At 40.5% G+C, this 20,672-nt stretch overlaps 1 protein-coding gene across 5 annotated transcripts in view; it reads left to right on the top strand.

Moving 5' to 3' along the window:
* The window catches only part of klhl4 (kelch-like family member 4), a 29,111-nt gene extending 9,385 nt beyond the window's left edge, over positions 1 to 19,726 (top strand). For 4 of the 5 annotated variants that reach the window (XM_034598130.1, XM_034598129.1, XM_034598128.1 and 1 more), the window contains 10 exons: positions 3,547 to 3,714; positions 6,536 to 6,672; positions 7,051 to 7,247; positions 10,290 to 10,502; positions 11,357 to 11,543; positions 11,621 to 11,845; positions 14,354 to 14,516; positions 15,807 to 16,019; positions 17,772 to 17,943; positions 18,299 to 18,358. In XM_034598130.1, coding sequence (XP_034454021.1) covers positions 3,572 to 3,714; positions 6,536 to 6,672; positions 7,051 to 7,247; positions 10,290 to 10,502; positions 11,357 to 11,543; positions 11,621 to 11,845; positions 14,354 to 14,516; positions 15,807 to 16,019; positions 17,772 to 17,943; positions 18,299 to 18,358 — 1,710 coding nt within the window. In that variant the 5' untranslated portion in view covers positions 3,547 to 3,571. Of the gene's footprint in view, positions 1 to 3,546; positions 3,715 to 6,535; positions 6,673 to 7,050; positions 7,248 to 10,289; positions 10,503 to 11,356; positions 11,544 to 11,620; positions 11,846 to 14,353; positions 14,517 to 15,806; positions 16,020 to 17,771; positions 17,944 to 18,298 lie in introns of all 5 variants that reach the window. The other variant, XM_034598125.1, reaches the window with a different exon arrangement.
* Positions 19,727 to 20,672: the final 946 nt, after the last annotated feature.

Raw genomic sequence — 20,672 nt, 5'->3', positions numbered from 1 at the left:
AAGCACATCTTGAATCGTATAACCATTCATCTGAGAGGGCAGTGTCAGCACAGTGAGAACTTGATTACGGCAGATGGAACGCAGGGAGGGACATTAAGCAGGATGTTTTTAAATAGATCCCCTGCAATATCATGAATTTTCCTACATGTTACTGATAGTAATATAAAGAAGAGAGAGAGAGACCTTAATGACCCTCTCTCTCCCTTATCCAGGACATTTTTTACGGACAAGCTGCGCACACACAGCAACTTCATTCATGGAGGACCACCCCCCCCCCCCCCTCCACCCCCCACACAGACTGTTTGTCGCACTGCCATCAGGCCGCAGGTTCTGCAGCATCAAAACCAGCAGTATGACGTTCTGCAACAGTTGCTTCCCCTAAGCTGTCAGATTCTGAAACAGCTTGTGAACCACCTCAACACACACTCACACACACACGCACACGCACGCACACACACACACACACACACACACACACACACACACACACACACACACACGCACACGCACGCACACGCACACACACACACACACACACACACACACACACACACACTGTTATCATTTATTTATGTTAGGTTTAATTATATTGGTTTTATATTGTCAGGCCTTTTTATACCACAATATATACCATATATACAAATAACACATATCAAAGTTTATTAATACTATTGTTATCATTATTTTTCATATATTTGTAATATAGTATTTTAGTCTAATACTATATTATACTTATGATACACAATAACATACTTATATTATCTTTACTATATACTGTTTGAAATACAATTACATTTTTTTCTATTACTATTTTACTATTATACCAACATATATGCTAGTACTTTCATCTCTATATGCATATTTTTACAATTAGAGTGGTACAGTGACATTGCACTATACATATATTGTGTATTTATTATTAATTGATCAAATATTTGATCATTAATTAACAATTAACATATTGGGTTATATACATTAATAACCACAGTTCTATTCTCTGTTTTTAATCTGTTATTTATTTATTATTAATTCTGCCAAACATGGCTACTTTTTACTGTTTACATGTGGATGTGCACCTTAATCACCAGTGATCCCACGCAACACACCCACCTTCATTGTCTCGTTCTGTTGTTTATGTTGTTTGTTATGTTGCACTCTTTTTGCACTCTGGTCTGTGAGGAACAATAAACCTGAGATTTAAAACTTTTGCTTTAAAATATACATGGATTTTTTCAATAACACCCTTAAAATAGTCGTCTAGTTTTGACAACACAGCAAGAAAAAAGCTGCATAGTGTCTGCTTCACCTGCACAGCAGAGTTTGTTGAAGATGTGGCGTCTTCTGTGGGAACCAATTAGTCACGTTGAGGTGCGATAGCTTCGGGAAGGTGCGAGGAGCGAATGACAAGACTTCAGATGATATGTGCTCACTGGTGGAAATCTGATGTGTAGGATAAAGGAAGATTCTATTCAGGTTTATTTTGTTTGGTTAATTTGCCTTCTCATGGTTCTCATAGGCACATTGAAATAGTTTGTAGTTCCATAGGCCCTCCTGTGTCTCTTTTTGAATTGCTTGGTTCCATGCGATGCACAGCAACGTCCCTTCAGCAGTTTCTCAGGAGTAAGGTGCTCCGGGGCTTTAGTGCCTCAATAAAATTGGGCTATACCTCTGATGATCCGACCCACTACAGAATGCGAACCATACACCTCACAGAAATTTACTGCTCCCTAGAATGTGATACCAAAGCAATTAGTGTCGGAAAGATTGGTAGACATGAAAAATCCGTACAGCATGCCCAGGAGCCAATACAAAGGCAATGCATCTCAGTTTTATGGCCCCATTGCTTATTCAGTCTTGTTTGGTGTTCCTCTCCAAGACTCCGGAGTCAGTGGGGAATTATCCTGACAGGACAATAAATTACTCATGCATTTAGCATAAAGTCTCCCGGTAAAGATTAGACTATAGGATACTGCAGTGACTGGAGAGCAATATAAACAATTCCCAGAGGGAAAATGTTTTCGCTTTTGGTGATCAAATCAGAGAAAGTCACACACGTGGCTAAAAACTGTATAATAGTGTGTTAATCAGGACGTCAATACGAGCCACCACCCCCTCCACCCCTCCTGCTTCATCAATCGCAGTATATGTGTCAATTTATTCTGCTCCCAAGCACTGCAGGCTTTTCAATTCATTTGTATTGACATATCTGTAACTATCTTTACTAGTTTCTCCATCTCTCATATCAGCGTATGAGCGGTAATGAGCGAGGACATAAAGTGTCTCTTTAAATAGCAGTGACATTTTTTCTCGGGCGCTATCAGTCCTCACGCAGCAGAGGCACCCTGAGCCGACAGTAAATTCCCTCGGAGAGACGGCTCGGGTCTGTTTATGTGGCGTAACAAACAACCCTAAATGTCAATGAGCGGACTCGCTCTGTGAAGGACACCAGAGTGACTCGGCCGCATTATTTGCCACGAGTCTGAGGGATTACTTGGATGCCTGTAAAACAGCATGTAATCTAGCAGCCTGTGGGGACGGAGAACCAGCCTCGCCACAGTGCAGCGAGGAACAGGCTTCTTAGCACAACACACGTGCACACACAGATATGTAGACACACGCACACAAGAACAAAGGCATGCACACACACTCGCAGGAAAATTCTGTCTGGGAAGCTGTTGCATCCATTGTTGTGCTTGCTTGTCCCATTGGATTGAAGAGCTTGGTTTATCCACTTATGTACGGAGTTTAGTCTTAACAGTTTTAATTTCAGCTTAGAGGGGCGAGAAAGATGCAGATTCACCGCAGAGAATAGAGGAGGAGCGCCACGTGTCCAAATAAGCTCTTTTGTGTCCTCAACAATTTTGTTGCTTATCTCACTGTGTACAGCTCCATAATTTATTTTATTTCATACTTGGCCAAAGAGGACGAAAAATGAGAGAAATAAATAATGAGTTTAATTATTTTGTCGTCCTAAATTAATCTTTTCTTATCTATTTCACCTGTATTGTCACTTTTTTTCCTCTCCGTTTCTTCAGGTGAAGCTGTTGTTCCCAGCTTAAATGTGACTGCATAGCTCTGTTTTGGTCTTAACGGCCACTCGAAGCACTTTACACCGTGACTCACATTCACTCATAAACACCTCCATACTGCGTTTCCCATCTTGCTCAAGGACGCTTCGACATGCAGGCTGGAGGAGGCGAGGATCAAACCGCAGACCTTCCAATTAGTGGGCGACCTGTTCTTCCTCCTGAACCACAGCCGCCTCATTTACTGTTTACAAATGTCTCTGTCTAAATTGAATAGTAAAGGGCAAATAACAAAAAGTCATGTAGTGTTCAGAAGAGTTCTGCTTGCAGTGTTATTGCAGGAGGATTTGGGACCTGATGGTGAAATGCTGAAATGTTTCGGAGAGCAGGAAAAATGTACATTCAGAAGCACAGAAGCTACGATGCTAACATTAATCTTACATTAACACAGACAGGGTTAATCCCTTCAGTTGTTATTTTCTAATCACACTACATCTCATTTCTCTGCCTTCTTCCACAGGTTGGTTCTGAGCACCTTCTCCAGAATGAACACCAACTCCTCGGATGAGTTTTTCCAGGCCACCAACCACGCAGAGCAGACGTTCCGGAAGATGGAGACGTACCTGCAGCACAAGCAGCTGTGTGATGTCCTGTTGATAGCAGGGGATCACAAGATACCGGCTCACAGGTCGGTGTTAGCGCTTCTGCCTGCCTTGATTTCATTAATTACGCTTGCATCGGCTTTAGTGTAGAGTTACATTCAGGCTGTGGTCTGGGCAGCAGTTCACATGTTGAGCAATAAATTATTATGTTTTGAAATGCAAAGCCAGATTCCTCTGATTTTCAGGTGACAGCTGATAGATACGCAAACCCATTGTTCACTTGCATGTAAACAATGTTCACTGCTGGGATCTAATTACACCTCAGCCCTTCCTCATTCCCACTGTACATTTGATACAAGGACGAACACTGTGATCCGCTACACCGAGCTGTCAATATTTGGCCATCCAGCCCCCCGGTTGAATGGCTAAATTGATGTGATTGCACAACATCCGCTGAATGCTGAGAAGCATCGTGTCCACCGAGTGCAGGCACTTGTACACCAGCGTATTTTGTTCATCCAGACTCATGAAACAGAAACCAGAATGCTCCACAGAGAGAGAGCTGGAGAAAAGTATCAGTCACTGACCTAGTTGGGTGAAATGAACAGTTCTCTGACTGCCTGTCTCAGTGCCGTTTTATATTTGCTCACAGGGCATAACCAAGCACAGCAGGGATGATGTATAGACATAATACATTACACACAATATAATAAATTTACAGTTTACTGTGTTGAAGTGTTGAAAGTGTTTAATTTTAAATGGGTACATGGACATTTCTACACTGCAATCTTCACTAAATACCCTGCAATGTCAAATGTTCTTAGACATTTTTGCTGTTTAAAAAACATTCTTAAAAACCACAAAATGAAATATCTTTTTAACTCCGCTAAGGAGGTTATGTTTTCGCCCCCTGCCTGTTTGTTGTTTTTTGTTTGTGAGCAGGATTACACAAAAACAACTGAACATATTTCAACAGAACCACAAAAAACTAAGAATCCAGTAAATTTTGGTGTGAGTCTGGTTAAATGGGCAAATTCAGGAATTTATAAAAAATCGCTTTTGTAAATATTGCGACATAGGGAGATTTTCAACATTTTCCTTGATTCCTCGGAGAATGATTCATGGTTCTTAATGAAAAAAACCCAGACATGTTTAGGGGACTGATATTTATTAGTGTGTGCAATTTGCTGCAGTTTCAAATAAAAAACCAGATGTATTGAAGTTAAATGTGGTTTCATGGCAGATGCAAGCACTCTACTGAGTGCCATAGTTTACAAAAGCTTTCAGACTCTGTGATCACGGACATCCTCTTGGCTTTAATCATTGTTGAGAAAACATTGACATAGTTAAGACATAGTACATATTTGGTCCCACAATTTACATTGCAAGACAGGACAAAAAAACCAGAAAAAACAGTGAACTTACTGCAGACCTCCATGGTAAAATTCAGCTTTGGTGTGACAGGAAAAACATTTTGTAAAGCTTTGTGTAGCCAGGAGCACAGTGGCCTCTGTAAATGAGAAATATAGGTTTGCTCACTGCAGGACTCTTCTTGAGTTGCCTTTTCAGCCTGTTCTGTCTGTTCTAAGAAGGATTCAAGGCATTTTTGAGTAATACCCAGAAGACAACTTCTGGCCCAATGGCATTTGAAGGAAGAACATTTTGTAGTTTGATGTAAAAAAGAAAGTACCCTTTGGGCAGAACTCTAAGGATTATTTCTGGTAAACTCCAAGCACCACTCATCATGTGGCTGATACCATCCCCAAGGTGAAGCATGGTGGTTGCAGTATCGTGATGCAATGCAACTAAATACAGAAAGATCTTTGAAGGAAGCCGGCTTCCCCTCTCTTCACATCCTCTCAGTATGACACTCACCCAAAACATAGGCTTACAGCCAGGACAGCGCTGAAGTGGCTTTAGGACAAGTCTCAGTCTGTCCTTGAGTGACCAAGCCAAAGCCCACACTTAAATCGCACAGAGCAGCTGTGGAAGATGGCGATTCCCATCCAATCTGTGGGAGCTTGAGAGGATCTGCACGGAAGAATGGGATGAACTACCCAAATCCAGATGTACAAAGCTCGTAGCAGACTTACAACTGTTGCAGAAGGGGGCCTCTACAAAGAAGTGTCTGGATCATTTTGTCAATGCTTTATTGTGGGTCTGTGTGGGCCACTGGGGGTTTTAGCAATTTTTATCTATTTAAAATAATCTTCAACACAACTAAAGGGGCGCTTAGAGAGCACAAATCTCCACCAAGGCTAACCGTCTATCACGTCATGTTAAAGAAAGTAAAAAAGAAAATCCTGGATCTGCTCCAAAATTTAATGGGTTCTTCCTTGAGTCATGCTCCACCCCTCCAACAATATTTCCTGGACACCGGTTCAGTAGTTTTTGAGTAATCGTTGCGACAGAGAGAAACACAACCTCCTTGGTGGGGGTCATAAAGCGTATAATGTGTCTGAAAATATTAGAAACCAATAGATTATGCAAATGGCCGACTGTTGGACTGTGTCACTTGATCTCAATTCCCTGTGAAGCCATATGATCTCATTTCCCCTTCATGATACAGCCACTGTGCTATGCGAGCAAGACAAACGAGTTAGCGTAACCAGAAGCACGAGTCTGTGGGGTAATTTCATTCATCATACTCTGACAAAGTGGAATGATACAGAACGTGCGGGTGAACAGTAAGTTACTCAATATCTCACAGTGACCGAGCAAAGTGTAAAAGCACACGAGCGGCTGTAGTTCTTGGAGTTATCACACTTAGGGGATAATGTGAAGAGACACCCTCTCTCTTATGATTGATACACTAATCACTTTAGATAGTTAGTATAGGTCTCCCACATACAATTTAAATAATGTCCAGTACAAGAGCATTAATCCATGATCTTTTCTGTATGGCAGATTGGTCCTGAGTGCTGTGTCGGACTATTTCGCAGCCATGTTCACCAGCGACGTGAGGGAGGCCAAGCAGGAGGAGATCAAGATGGAGGGAGTGGATCCAGAGGCGCTCAGATCTCTGGTTCATTTCGCCTACACTGGTGAGTGCTCATAAAGACGTTCACTAGCTCTTGTAAGTCGTTATGAGACTTCTGAAATCCAGCGTTATTAAAACGGATCAATAAGGCAATTCATCACTGGGCTGAGCGACATGGCAGCACTTCAACATAAAGCTACTTTATTTAACAAGACAAATTGCCCTTTGAGAAATCCCCCTGCTCTGTGTATCTGAATCTAAATATCAATTTCACAATATTTTTGAATACTCTGACGAGAAACTATTCCACAATAAATATTTTTGTATTTAATTTTAGTGCAAATATTTACCATTGCCTGGATTAAATACTTCTCCCACCGCTGTGTTACCCATTTACGGCTACATAACTTAAAGAGGCATTTTTCCTGTCCCGATATTGCAGGTGTCCTTGAGCTGAAAGAGGAGACCATTGAGAGTTTATTGGCGGCAGCTTGTCTCCTGCAGCTTCCTCAAGTCATCCAGGTCTGCTGTAACTTTCTGATGAAACAGCTTCATCCCTCCAATTGCCTGGGAATACGCTCCTTCGCAGACGCCCAGGGCTGCGTGGACCTGCTAAATGTGGCTCATCACTACACCATGGTAGGACGCAAACATGTTTACATTTACATGGGTGGGCTACATTATTTATTTTGTAATAAGGAATTGAACTCTCAGAGTACAGAGAGATCCCAGCAGATAGCAGACACAGCAGTGGAACTAAAATAAGGTCCAATCTCAACACTTAATTTAATACTATTTTTCTCACATAAACTCCGATTACACCCTCACGACAGGTGAGAGGCGACAACGGTCTCGTTGGTATAATAATAATAATAGTGATAATACAATTTACTTCAAAGCAGCTGTTACAAAGTGTTTTGCAAAAAGGACATAAAGAACAAAAATATGAAACTAACTCTAATAATACAACCTCATTTAAAAGTAATGGCATAAGAAAAGGATAAAAGAAACACAAGTTTTGGCAAGAACAAGGAAATATAAGTAATTTGGTAAAAGTATGTTTTTGCTGAACGGCCAATGAGTGGGTTGACCACTGTTCCTCGGGCAAATCAAGTATCAGTGTTGTGATCCGCTGTACTGACTCATCAGTGGAGCAGTCGAAACACAAAAACTCTTATCATACCCTCCGTGACAACCACTGTTATTTTGTCAGTTCAGTCAGGAAACAATATTTATAGATGATGTCATGGATGGATATACTGTTCACAACACATTGTTGTATTTGGGGGTATCCTCTGTGTGGAGATTAGTTATTTTAAATAACCTGTCATAACCTTTCAGGAAAGAGCTGTTGGTGTCTTGGTTATTTATATCATCTAATTTCAGCGAGGAAATGAGCGATGGGCACATTTGAATAGAAATTGAATAGTTTCATGCTCGCACGTTGTCTAATTTAGTTATATGGCTGTCAGTAAGAGATACCTCCTTGCCGAACATTGATTACTGCACCGCCAGCCTCGTGGAAATGTGATTTCTATATATTTCTGTGTGGAAAATTTGCATTGGATTAAGATTCATGCACATATTTGTCAGATAGCGTCTTGCTGGCCACGCATAAAGGACAGCACAAGGCAGGGCCTTATCTCCTAAAGGACATCTGCTCAGCCTGTTTACACTGAGCCCCATCCAGGACCAGGAGGTTAATCTAATCATCAAACAGCACAAGAGGGCCAACTTCCTGTTCAGTCCCTTCAGTAACGAGCAGGGAAAGCAGTGGGCTTCCTGGAAGTCCATCCTCTGGGTTCTGAGCGGAACGAGTTGTGTTTTGATAAGCGTGTTTTTCCTGGTTGAGAGTGGCAGCCAAGATCTGTCTCTGACATCCTTTTCCTGTATGAAAAAGTCGCCCATTTCATGTCGCACTGGATGAAAATGTAATGTCTCATTGTTTGAGATGACAGGACATCTTTTCAGCAATAAAGAGCAGCCAGCACAGCAAAACCAGCCACTGGTTTTCAATGTTTTTGCAGATGGGTGTTTATCCACGGCCTGTTTTGAAAGAATTCATTCTGAATCGCCAGTAATAGGATTTAACCTTATTTTCTAGATTCAATTATTTTCCATGGTTTCATGGCTAATCCAAAAATACATTCGTCTGCCACAACATTAAATCCAGTTACCGGTTTTTAATGATCGGTGTATTTTTATTCATAACATTTGATAACATAATACAATTATGATATTAGATAAAATATTTCAACAAATACTACAGGATGTTTGGAATTAACCAGATGAAGTCGTCTGTCCCTTTGCACCTCTGCAAATTAGATGGTAATGGAAAAGTTCTTGGATGGTAATTCTCCCAGCCCCCCCCCCCCCTTTGATTAAACATCAGCATTGCTTCACTTCAGAAAACACTGTTATTACACAATTAGTCTTTGGCACTACTTTAATCAATATGTATCCTCTCCCGCTGATCTTGTTTTCCAAGCAGTTTGCCCAGCAATGAGTTTGCCAGCATCTGAAAACACATCTTTTTAAATGCTTATGAAACTCCGTTGAGCTTTCAATTTTTGCATCCGCTGTTCCGGGAGAGTAATTGCAAATAATTGGTCTAAAGCAATGTCAAAGACTTTGGTGGAATTTCCCCCGCAGCATTACCACAACAGATCAATAGATGTCCCTCATTTCATTAAGCCTGTCTGTACTAAGCTCTTGGAACCTGGTCTCGTAATAGATCGGACCAAGTCACTGTAATTTGCTGCAGGTGGATGATCAATAGCGTGCTTGTTTTGTGTAATTGTCGAGCATCCACTCTAGAGTGAGAGCTTGATTTGTCAAAGTTATTCTGGGAGCTTAATAATTAATGCTGGGCCATCTCATTTAGAAAGGAAACAGGGTGTGATTACAGCCATGGATCGCTCTGCATGTATGTGTCTCATGTGTTTTAATGTTGGACATACCATAGAGGTGGAGAGGAGGGAGGGTGTTTTATATAGCATCATCTCTAATGGAACTGGAAGAGACAATGTCCTTGAGGAGGTAGCCATGCAGTGCTGTAATATCGCCCGGGCTTCTGGCCAGTAAGTGGAAGATCAATCTTTAGGAAAGCAATAGAGAACAGCTTCCGCAAAACTTGGAGCTGGACACCATGTTGGCGTAATGGTAATGCTGGTGTGCAGTGCCTATCTGTTTCTCATTAAACGGCTTATAAAGGCTCAGCAGTGCCATGTGATCAGCAGCGAAAAATGGTTTATTAGCTTATGAAGAGGCTTTTTTCAAGATGCTTTATGCCAGATTGATTTGTAGCTGGCTGCTGTGCGGTCATTTGATTTTATGAGCTAAGTGAAGCAGATGACAGTTTCATCTCTACCTCCAAAATTTCAAGAGGGGATCAGTTATGTTAGAAATTGTAGATAGAGACGTCTAAATTGGCATCAGCTATCTGCTCGGATTCCTTTTTCAACAATTCTCTGCCCTTGTGACATGTTGTCCTCATGATAACACGCACACACACACACACACACACACACACACACACACACGCACACACACACACACACACACACACACACACACACACACACACACACACACACACACACACACACACACACACACACACACAGGGTGCCGGTTAATGACTGATGATTATCTGCCTCCTACGTGTCTCCCATGTTCCAGGAACACTTCCTGGAGGTCATTCAGAACCAAGAGTTCCTGCTGCTCCCCACAGCTGAGATTGTTAAGCTGCTCTCCAGCGATGACATCAACGTTCCCGACGAGGAGACCATCTTCCAGGCTTTGATGATGTGGGTGCGATACGATGTGCAGCATCGACAGAAGGACCTCGGCGTCCTGCTCGCCTACATCCGCCTGCCTCTTCTTCCTCCACAGGTGAGATTACAGAGGTGGTGGCTTAAAAAAAAGGTACAATCAGGATTATACACTGTGAAGTGAAAAAAAAAAGGTTTTGCTTGAAAAAAACGTTAATGATTCACTGAATAGCAAAATAGTTGCCAGTTAAAGTGTCAATAACCCATTTGTTAGTGGCTGAAGTGAAATAACTCTCCTCTCGCAGAGATAAATCAAAGAGGCAGCATGACAGCAACACATGACATTTTATGTGCGCTGTCAAGGACATCGATTTGTAGCCTGGTTTGAATTGTTATTGATGGAAACTCATGTTTTATGAATGTCTTGTTTTTAAGAGGAGCAAATATTTTACTCTGTCATCCAAATTTGTATAACATCAAACACCGATAAGCCTTTATTGCAGATAATAGGTATGAACATCTGAAAAAACGAAAAAATGCTGCTTTATTTAAAGATTATTTTCCAAAACTAATTATTCTATAGTTAAGCAGTCTTTCATTGTCTCGCAATGTATTTTTATTCAATAAAAACTAAATGGATGAACAAGATCAATACATACATGCATAACTTTCAGTCACATATAATATTCAATAAAACCAAAAACTACTTCATCACATCTCAGCCCAGGTTTAATGGTATATGGAGATAAGTCACCTAAAACTGAAAAGACTACAAGTCCATCTTATAAAACATATCCTTATTTAACTTAGAAAATTTATTAATCTTTGAAGTAACAGAGATACAGAAATGACTGATATCTCTATTCTGGAATGAAATCAATAACTATATAGCTCAGGTTCTGGATCCCATCTAAAGTTTTCTTTATATTAACATTAAAACAGTAAAACCCTTACGACAGATTTCTTGTAATGTAGCTCCTTGCAGATCTAGAAAACAACAAGATGTTCTCTGATGATCTGGAATGCCAAAAGCTGCTGATGGAGGCCATGAAGTACCATCTCCTGCCCGAGCGACGACCCATGTTTCAGAGCCCCAGAACCAAACCTAGAAAGTCCACTGTGGGAGCACTGTACGCTGTGGGAGGGATGGATGCCACCAAAGGTATGAGACATTTAGTAATGTAACACATCAACGCAAGCTTATCTGAATAATAATACTTTACGTGTCTGTGGTTTTAGGTTCGACCACCATAGAAAAGTACGACCTGCGGACAAACACTTGGGTCCAGGTTGGAGTGATGAATGGACGGCGGCTGCAGTTTGGCGTGGCGGTGATAGACAACAAGCTGTATGTGGTCGGAGGGAGGGACGGACTCAAGACGTCCAACATGGTGGAGTGCTACAATCCGATCAATAAAGTGTGGTCCACCATGCCGCCCATGTCAACACACAGACATGGACTAGGTAAGTGTGTCACACTGTACTTCACTTATTTCACAAAAAAAAAAGTAAGGAGGAAATACATTGAAAGAATTTTCCTATTTTCTCATAAAAACGTTGGAAATCAAGTCAGGACACTGTTTCAAAAAGCTAATCATGTATGTCAGTATGTTAAGGTCTGACACTTTTTTAACTCCACTAAGGAGAAAATGTTTCTGTCTGGATCTGTTTGTTTGTTTGTTTGTTTGTTTGTTTGTTTAGTTTTTTAGCAGGATTACAAAAAGATTTTCATTAAGATCTGTGGAGGGGTGGGACCTGACCTAAGGAGTAAGCAATACAAATTTAGCAAGAATCTGAATTGGTCCCCCCCCCTCCACCTTTTATTCAACATTGCAAAATATTACATTTTTTCAAGATTTCTAAGAAAAGGATTCGTTGATCTTAATTTAAAAAAACAGACATGTTTAGGAGACTGATATTTATGAGTGTGTGCAAATTGATGCAGATCCAAATAAATATCTAGTAAAGTTAAATATGTTTTTCATAAGGAGATTGATGGGCCTTGGTGGTGGTATGCATATGAGTTTACCTTTTAAGATAAACTGATAAAGACTTTGTGAATAATATAGTAAAGACTCAAATATCCTTGTGTGTATATTTCTAAATGTTTATGTACATACCCTCTAATCTTTCCTTACTTCTGTCAACTATCATTATTATTATTATTATTATTATTATTATTATTATTATTATTATTATTATTATTATTATATATAAATTACTGTTTTCAGAGGGTGTTCATGATAAAATACAGTTCTTTCAATCATTTCAGTGTTTGAAGTTTCCACTCCATCGTGCTTCCTGTAGTTCTTTTCCCAGAAATTTCCGGATGCATGCTCAGAAGGGGTCACAGTTGGCATGCTGTAAAAAAAATTACACATGTCTTTTTGAGATAGACCTTTGATATTTTCCCCTTTCCCCTATCAAAGCTTGGCAGGCTGTGCTGGCCCTGCTCTCCTTTACCCTTCCCAACCCAATAAATCTCATATCAGAGGCATTTTGATTCACAGTTGAAACAGTCTGGCTAACAGAACGGGAAGATCTTGTCAAAGCGTTCTGTGTGGTTGGACGTATCAGCGAGCCCAGGAGATCACACTGTACAGATTACCTGTGTCGTCTTTCATCTTTCCTGTAGCAGCTATCTCTCTCTGCTTGGCTTGTTCTGTGAATATTCTGAGTCTGGATATATTAGGAGCTTAGTGTCTACCAACATCCCTGCATGCACGGCCCCTTCCTGCTGTGTGCATTACGGGTAAAGACGGGAGAAAGAAAAATATTTATTCCAAAACCCCCGTGCAGTAATGTAAGCGAGCCTCAATATGAGAATTCAAGTCAGTCATTCAAGGTTCTCTGAATGTGGTCTTGCCCTCGTGCTCCCTCGGCATAATTGAACTCCCACGAAAAAAGGAAATAAAGGGTGGTAATATAAAAATCCATTGTGTTAAAACATCCTTTGAAAACCACTTTCCTCTGTGGTTTGGGAATGAGGAATAACAATGCAGTTATTTTTTTTATTTTATAGTCTTCCTGTTTTTTGGAAAAGATTTGGTCAGCTCTATGACTCACTCTGCTCGGTTCTAACAGAGAAATATACCTCTCCTTCAGCTCTCTCCAAGAAACAAGGACATGTTTGATTCGGAAATGCCACTTCATTTATTTTAATAGTTTTGTGAGCAACATGTGGTTTATATTTCCTTTTGCCTACAGGATGTGTCATGATGGGAGTTTGAAAAATCTTTGTTTCACTAGCTTCAAAGAGGTTATTTATGTACAGTAACTTCAGCTTTGATTTTTGTTTGAAATACTATAAGTCATTACAAAACAGGTGGATGTTGTAGCAGAACCACAAACTCTCAATTCATAAAAACACACACACACACAAACTCACAATTTAAATACACTAGTGCCTGTTGTAAACCGGCCTGTTTGTAAAGGCTGTAACAGTGACCTGTAGTAAATGAGTCAGGTCATGTATAGACATGCTGCTGGACCCTGACGCCTTGCAGCCGTTCACCTGTTTATTCAAAGTTCAGTGGAGTTCGACGCAGAACCCCGAACAGGAGAATCAGCTGTTGTTGCCATTGTTGTGAACGTGCTGTTGTCATAATCGACAATGTCTCTTGTGTTGGGTCATCCCAGCCGCCACTGTCGCTGGTCATCTGTTTGTTCAAAGTTTATTAAAATCGAAGCGATCTCGTTTCCTAGTCAAACCCAATCCAACACTGCAGTTCCTTGGACCTGTAACAATACACTCTCCAAGTGTGAAGCCAAAAAGATGAAAGGTTCTCGAGATTTGCGAGATTTCTGGTACTACTAGATAGAACAAAAAGGTTTCTGCCTTGTTCATGATTGCTTGCAATTATAGAATTCAAATCATGTAATGGTACAACTTTTCTTCTTCTTTCACAAAACCATATAATAAAACAATAGGTTTTGCTCAGTAACATTTATCACCTGTATCCATTTTTGTAGGCATCGCTGTGCTGGAGGGCCCCATGTACGCTGTCGGCGGCCATGACGGCTGGAGCTATCTCAACACAGTGGAGCGCTGGGACCCGCAGGCCAGACAGTGGAACTACGTGGCCAGTATGTCGACACCACGGAGCACCATGGGAGTCACAGCACTCAATGGAAAGTAGGTTGGACTTTTTATTTTTATCACACCTCCAGAATATTGTCAACATAACCTTTTGATAAGAAATGTGCAACTTTAAACTTTTGGGCAAATGATATTTGTCTTTCTTCTGCTTTAAAATATCATCTTGCCTGAGGTTGAGTTCACTGGTATTTGTTAAGCCCCAACAAGCACAGAGTACAGGCAATTTACACTGAAAAGGAATAATACTGTTTGTGCATGACTTTGAAAGGGCTGCCAAGAGGTTCAGTTTGCTATTTAAATGCATTTAAACTGCATATTCCAGTACTGTAACAACCACACAATACCAGTGTTCTTGCACACTCTTGCATGTTTTGTCCAATTTGTTTAGTTTTAACAAGAAAATCATTATCTAACATTAATTTGCCTTTTTGTGAAATTCAGTGTCAGAAAAAGGTTTTTCCTTGCAAGTACAATCTGTTTCAGACTGAAAAAGAAATGCAGATAGTAGATTTAATCATCTGCATGTGGATTTGCAGACAGTGTGAAACGAATTACCATTACGAATCTAAAAATCAATAACTGTATAGCTGCCTTGTTTGTAGAGATATTTGGCACAATGTGTTATTTGGAATGGAGCATGCGGTAGAACAGGCTCGGTTGTGTAACAGTGCCCTGGAGAGGCTAAGGTGCAGCATTAGTTTGGTAATAGTTTGACAACATAATGCTTCTTGTGGTCTGTGTGAGATGAACTGCAGTGTGGCTGCAGCAGCACGGAGCTCTTCTGATTAGCGTGGTAATTCATGCAGTGTAAGCGGAGTCTATAAAAGCAAAACAGTTTGTATATTTGAAAGTATTTAATGCCTTACAACCCCGTTTGAGAGTAAATTAAGCAAAAATAACGCAGCTCTCTGTCTCATTTAAATATGTCTGTGTGCTGAAGGAGAAAAGAGGCCGCTGCTGCTCGGCTGCATCCAGCATTCAACGTTAAAGTCGATGCTGAGTTATTTCTGCATCTAGGTCAAAAATAGACAACAAGGAAACTGTTTCCCTAGCCTCTACTTTCCTACTGTCGGGCCTGTGAGCTACAAGCACTTAAAATACTGATGTGATCTTTGTGGCAGAGAACACTCAAGGAAAGGGCCTTTGAAAAATGCTATCCACTGTGTACTGCTGTATCTTATAAAATCTGTCACATTGACAATGTTCTGTCACTGTTTTTTTACAAACATCTGACAGCTGAGTTCAGCTTCTCTTGCAGGATTCAACAGGACTGAACATCCGTGTCAAACACTGGAGATGTTGACGCCGTTTTGTTTCATTCCTCAGATTGTTTGCAGTCGGTGGTCGAGACGGCAGCTCGTGCCTGAGGTCGATGGAGTGCTTCGATCCGCACACCAACAAGTGGAGCATGTGTGCGCCCATGGCCAAGAGGCGAGGAGGTGTGGGTGTGGCGACATACAACAACTTCCTGTATGCTGTAGGCGGACACGATGCCCCTGCCTCCAACCACTGTTCTCGACTCTCCGATTGTGTTGAGAGGTCGGTAAACGCTTCTGCCCTGGAGGAAATAACTGACACACACAAAAATGTTGCGTAAGCTGTTGCATTTGGCCGAGCTCAGTAAGGCGTGGCTGCTGAATTTCTCATGAGAACAAAGTAGAGCTAAACTCCTGGAGATCTCCACCCTGTTCCTGTATTTTCAGACCTGTCAGTGTTGCACTACATGTTACTAAACTCAAGAGATCATATTTTCCACACTTGGTTATATTTGATGGTATCTGGCACCATCTGCTGGACATGCTGGTAAAATAACACACCAGCAGAGAACCTTCATTTGTAATTCACTGCTCAGAATAAACAGTGGTGCAGTGATGAGCGCCTCGCAGCAAGAAGGGTTTGAACTCACACAGCTCTTTCTTTGGGGAGTTTGCACGTTCTCCTCATTTCTGTGTGAGTTTTGCTTCCTTGCACACCTAAGACATGGAGATTGGGTTAATTGGAGGCACTAAAAGTTGTGAATGGTTGATTGTCTCCATGTGTCAGCCCTGGGATGGACTGGTTGTACCCCACCTCTTTCCCTATGTCAGCTAGTATTGACTCCAGCTCCTCGGCGACCCTCAAAGGATAAGCGGTATAGATAATATATGCTAATGGAGGGATATATACATATGCTTTCCGTTATGTTCATATTTAAACATACAGTGCAACAATATTCTTCAATAACTAATTGATGCCATTTTGCAAGTGGAACTGAAACAAATCTTCCTCAGCAAGGCAGTTTTATTTACAAAGCACATTTCATACACAGAGGTAGATTCAAGGTGCTGGACATTACAAACAAAGAATCTAGAGAATCAGAAAGCACAGTTTGAAATCATTTTTAAACAAAATAAAACAAATAAGAAATAAAAAGGATCAAATCAGTATAAAGAAAATGTAAAATAAGTCAAAGAACTATATTCACAAAACGAATGATAGATAGATAGAAATGTGTAAAATAGTTTTCTTAACCCCCACAAATAAATTTGGCACATAGATTTCTCACCATCAATGCTGTTTCTTTAATTATCCATGAACCTTTTAATAACTGAGAGGATGCATGTTTAATACTTTCTGATTGTTACATATTGTTTGGGCTTATTATTTATAATGTTTATTATTCCTGGAGTTAAATAGACCCACAAAGCAATTTTAAAACTTGATAAAAAATGTTTGATGCATCAGCATTGTTGTTGGAACTTTTAATATTTTAATCAGAGGAATAAGTTTGTTAAATTGCATCATTTTGATTATATCAGTTCCTATCCAGTCCCACATCTGTGTGAGTATGGCTCTTTTCCTTATTCTGCTGGGATCTGTTATTTAAATCCACTATTTCATAATTATTTTCTTGGCACATTATGTTGCAAGCATTAGGTTATTTTGCTTAAAAATGACAAAAACATTTGAATAACTTCATTTCATTGAATTCATACAAAGTTAGATCAACACAGCGTCTTTGTTTTCCTCATCGAAGTGGCCAACATGGTGCAAAGGACTTTTTTTTTTGTGTGCAGCAGCTTTCCGCCCTCGCTGATGAGTTCAGGTCTCTGTGGACCCAGCGTCCACCAGCTGCTGTTCCAGAGACAGTTTTGTTTTTAACTTTCAATTTGGTTCTGTGTCTACAGTGCTGCAAAGAGTTCCCCCTGGTGACCATTCACACAGCTGTGATTTATAGTGAACATAAGGGTGTTTGACTTCACCATCCATAATGCAAAAACAACCATTTGACCAAAACAATTGCATTTACAGGTACGACCCAAAGACGGACATGTGGACGACTGTGTCCTCCCTCAGCATTCCCCGCGATGCAGTGGGTGTGTGCCTGCTGGGCGACAGGCTGTATGCTGTGGGGGGATATGACGGCCAATCGTATCTGACCACTGTTGAATCCTATGATGCACAGAACAACGAGTGGACTGAGGTAATGACACAAAACTAAACCATTTGTAAGTCAGGTAACGGGCTTAAAACATTAAAATCCCTATTGTGTTAATATAAATAATAAATACTGCCATGCACATTTTGTTTTAAGGAACTTTTGACATTTTAATTGGATACATTTTAATGAGATTGTAGGTTGTGTTTGCACATGTAACATCAGGGTTCCACTTAATGCCTGTCAGGAAGACAAATCTGCTGAAGTCAATGAATCCTATCAATATTTTATAGCTTGCTTTTCTCTTTTTGCCTCTGTAGCTCTCGTATTTGTTTGCTTTTTATTTTTTGAGACGGCCTCAGATGAGAAGCTGCATGTTAACCTCTCTGTCTTCCTGTAGGAGGTCCCTCTGAACGTTGGCAGGGCGGGCACCTGTGTGGTGGTGGTGAAATTGCCTTGAGTGTTTTGTCTCATGACAGCACGGGAAACAAGTGAGAGAGTGGGCAAAGAAAAAGTGGACAAACAAAACAACGGATCAAGGACACCTCCTTCGAGAGTCGTGTTTTCATCATTATTTTTTTTTTTGCTCTAAATCCATGATTTTTCAGAGGGAAACACAGACTGAGCCTTCACCCATTGTTTCTATCATTAGTGGACATGTCTGCCCACTGGGGAGGAGCTGTTCAGAAACTCTGCTCCGCTCTGCACATTCTCCACATTCTCAACCGATCAAGAATTTTCATAGACTTGGCGAAGCTGCAGCGAATCAGTGCCAAGCCTTTGTTGTTGCTGGTTTGTTGCGCTAGTTTTATGGAAAGTTCTGCGTGTGTCTGTAAGATAAAATGTAAAAGTTGCATTTTGAGTAAATGGGCCGAACTCCAGGTTACGTTTACATTTATACACCAACATTTCCTCTCAGTGCCATCACATACAGTATATTTTTGGGGTTTATATTTCCCTTTATAGCTACTCTGATGAAAAAAAAGAAGAAGTTAAAAATGTAATGTACCAGTGTCTTTCCTTAGTGGGTGGTCCAAACAGATTCTCTTTAGCGATGAAGAAACCACTGTGACCACTGAGGCTGATGAGTTCGGGAATTAAATCAAACTTTTTGCTGAATAATAATAATATATTTGGACATTTTCTTTTTTTTTTATTGAGCCTGTAGCTGCAGAACACCAAAGTCATTTGCTTGTCTTAGAAGAGGTTTTGTTGCGCATTAAATAAAAGTTTACAAAATTGTGAATTACAGAGAATATATCATATTGATATTTCACATTGCTGTGTAATGTTTTTGTGGAACTACATTTGTTGTTGATGGGAATCTCGCCTAAACCAGAGCACTGGTGACTACACATGTTATTATTCTGTTGGCTTCATTTCTGGGCATGCGAGGTGAGCTACTGTTTTTGTTTGATTTTTACAGTATTACACATCAAGATCATTGTCTCTTCAGTACTGTAGGGGACTCAATGCCTTCTTGGTCATCACATACACGGCTCAGATGTTGGATGAACCCTGAAGAAACATCAAACTGGGGCTCAGTGTCACCGGGTGCATCCACAGTGCTGTTTTATGTTTTTTTTTTTGGGTGCAGCACTTGAAAACCAGACACTCACAGCACTTCTCTAACGTGACTCTGATTAGACTTTTTAGATTTGTCAAGCTGCTCATAAAAGTAAACATTACCGACTTGCTCACGATGAGATCTATTTGTAATTGTAATTATAAAATGTTTTTTGGGGCCAAATGTTACTTTTTATGTTTTTATCATAATTTTGTACAGCATGCGAAACCTATAAATAAAAGGACTTCAGTCTCCTCTGCATGATCAAATCCATGTTTAGAGCTGAATGTGGTTCCCTCGGTGGGCAGATCTTTCATTTCTCTTGTTCTGCTTTAAGTAAACTAAGCTCGCTCTTTCACCTAAACAGACTGGGAAGCTACTTTGATGTCAGAATTAACCTCAGTCTTGTCGTCGTCACTGCAGCCACTTCTTGAATCGAGCGAGCATGTTTGTTGGTACAGCTCTGGGCAGCTTTTTATTTCCTCACCAACAAATTGAGGAGCAACTGCCTCTGCTTGCCGTCTTTTTCCTTCGTTGTTTACTCTCCAAACAGTTTCAGTCCCTCCACTCTCCGCTCGCGTGTTTGGTTAGATTACAATGGTTTCTGCATACAAAGCGCTGTATTATGTGCCCAGAAACCAGTCTGTGTTTTTAGAGAACACAAACATATTAGGAACACATTACAGCAAGATCCCCCCTTGTTTCACAATCCATATCTCAGATGAGGCTCCCTCACTAAACTTTCTATTTCTGTTTATCTGCATCTCCTGCTGCCAGATCTTATAAAAGAAATCAATAAAGGATAACAACTTTAACCTTCGTCAACCTCCTCAGAGAATAATATCACTGAAAGCCCGAACATGTAGAACATTTATCTCAATAGATCTTTGTGCAATTAATTCAAAAGGCATAGGCTTTTAATGGCTGTTGAAACATGAGAGTGTAATGATAGCTCCATTTACTTTCCCCCTGCGTTGGAAAGGATTGCTGCAAAAAGTGAACGATTTTATACTTTTACAATCTGTTTTTCATATCTTAAACTCCTCATCTGTTAGTCTTGCTTTGCCAACTCGGTGGAGGTACCACCCATCGGGCAGCAACCGCACCTAGAAGCACACAGTGATAAAGAACAGGAGAGTCCACACCACGTGATGAGGGTCTGATGTAATACACCACCTAGGTTTCATCAGGTTTCAAAATCGTAAAG

The sequence above is a fragment of the Hippoglossus hippoglossus genome, chromosome 10 (assembly GCF_009819705.1).
Source record: "Hippoglossus hippoglossus isolate fHipHip1 chromosome 10, fHipHip1.pri, whole genome shotgun sequence".
Classification (NCBI taxonomy): domain Eukaryota; kingdom Metazoa; phylum Chordata; class Actinopteri; order Pleuronectiformes; family Pleuronectidae; genus Hippoglossus; species Hippoglossus hippoglossus.
Note: the sequence above shows the minus strand (reverse complement) of the source record. Positions and strands in the feature narration are given on the sequence as shown.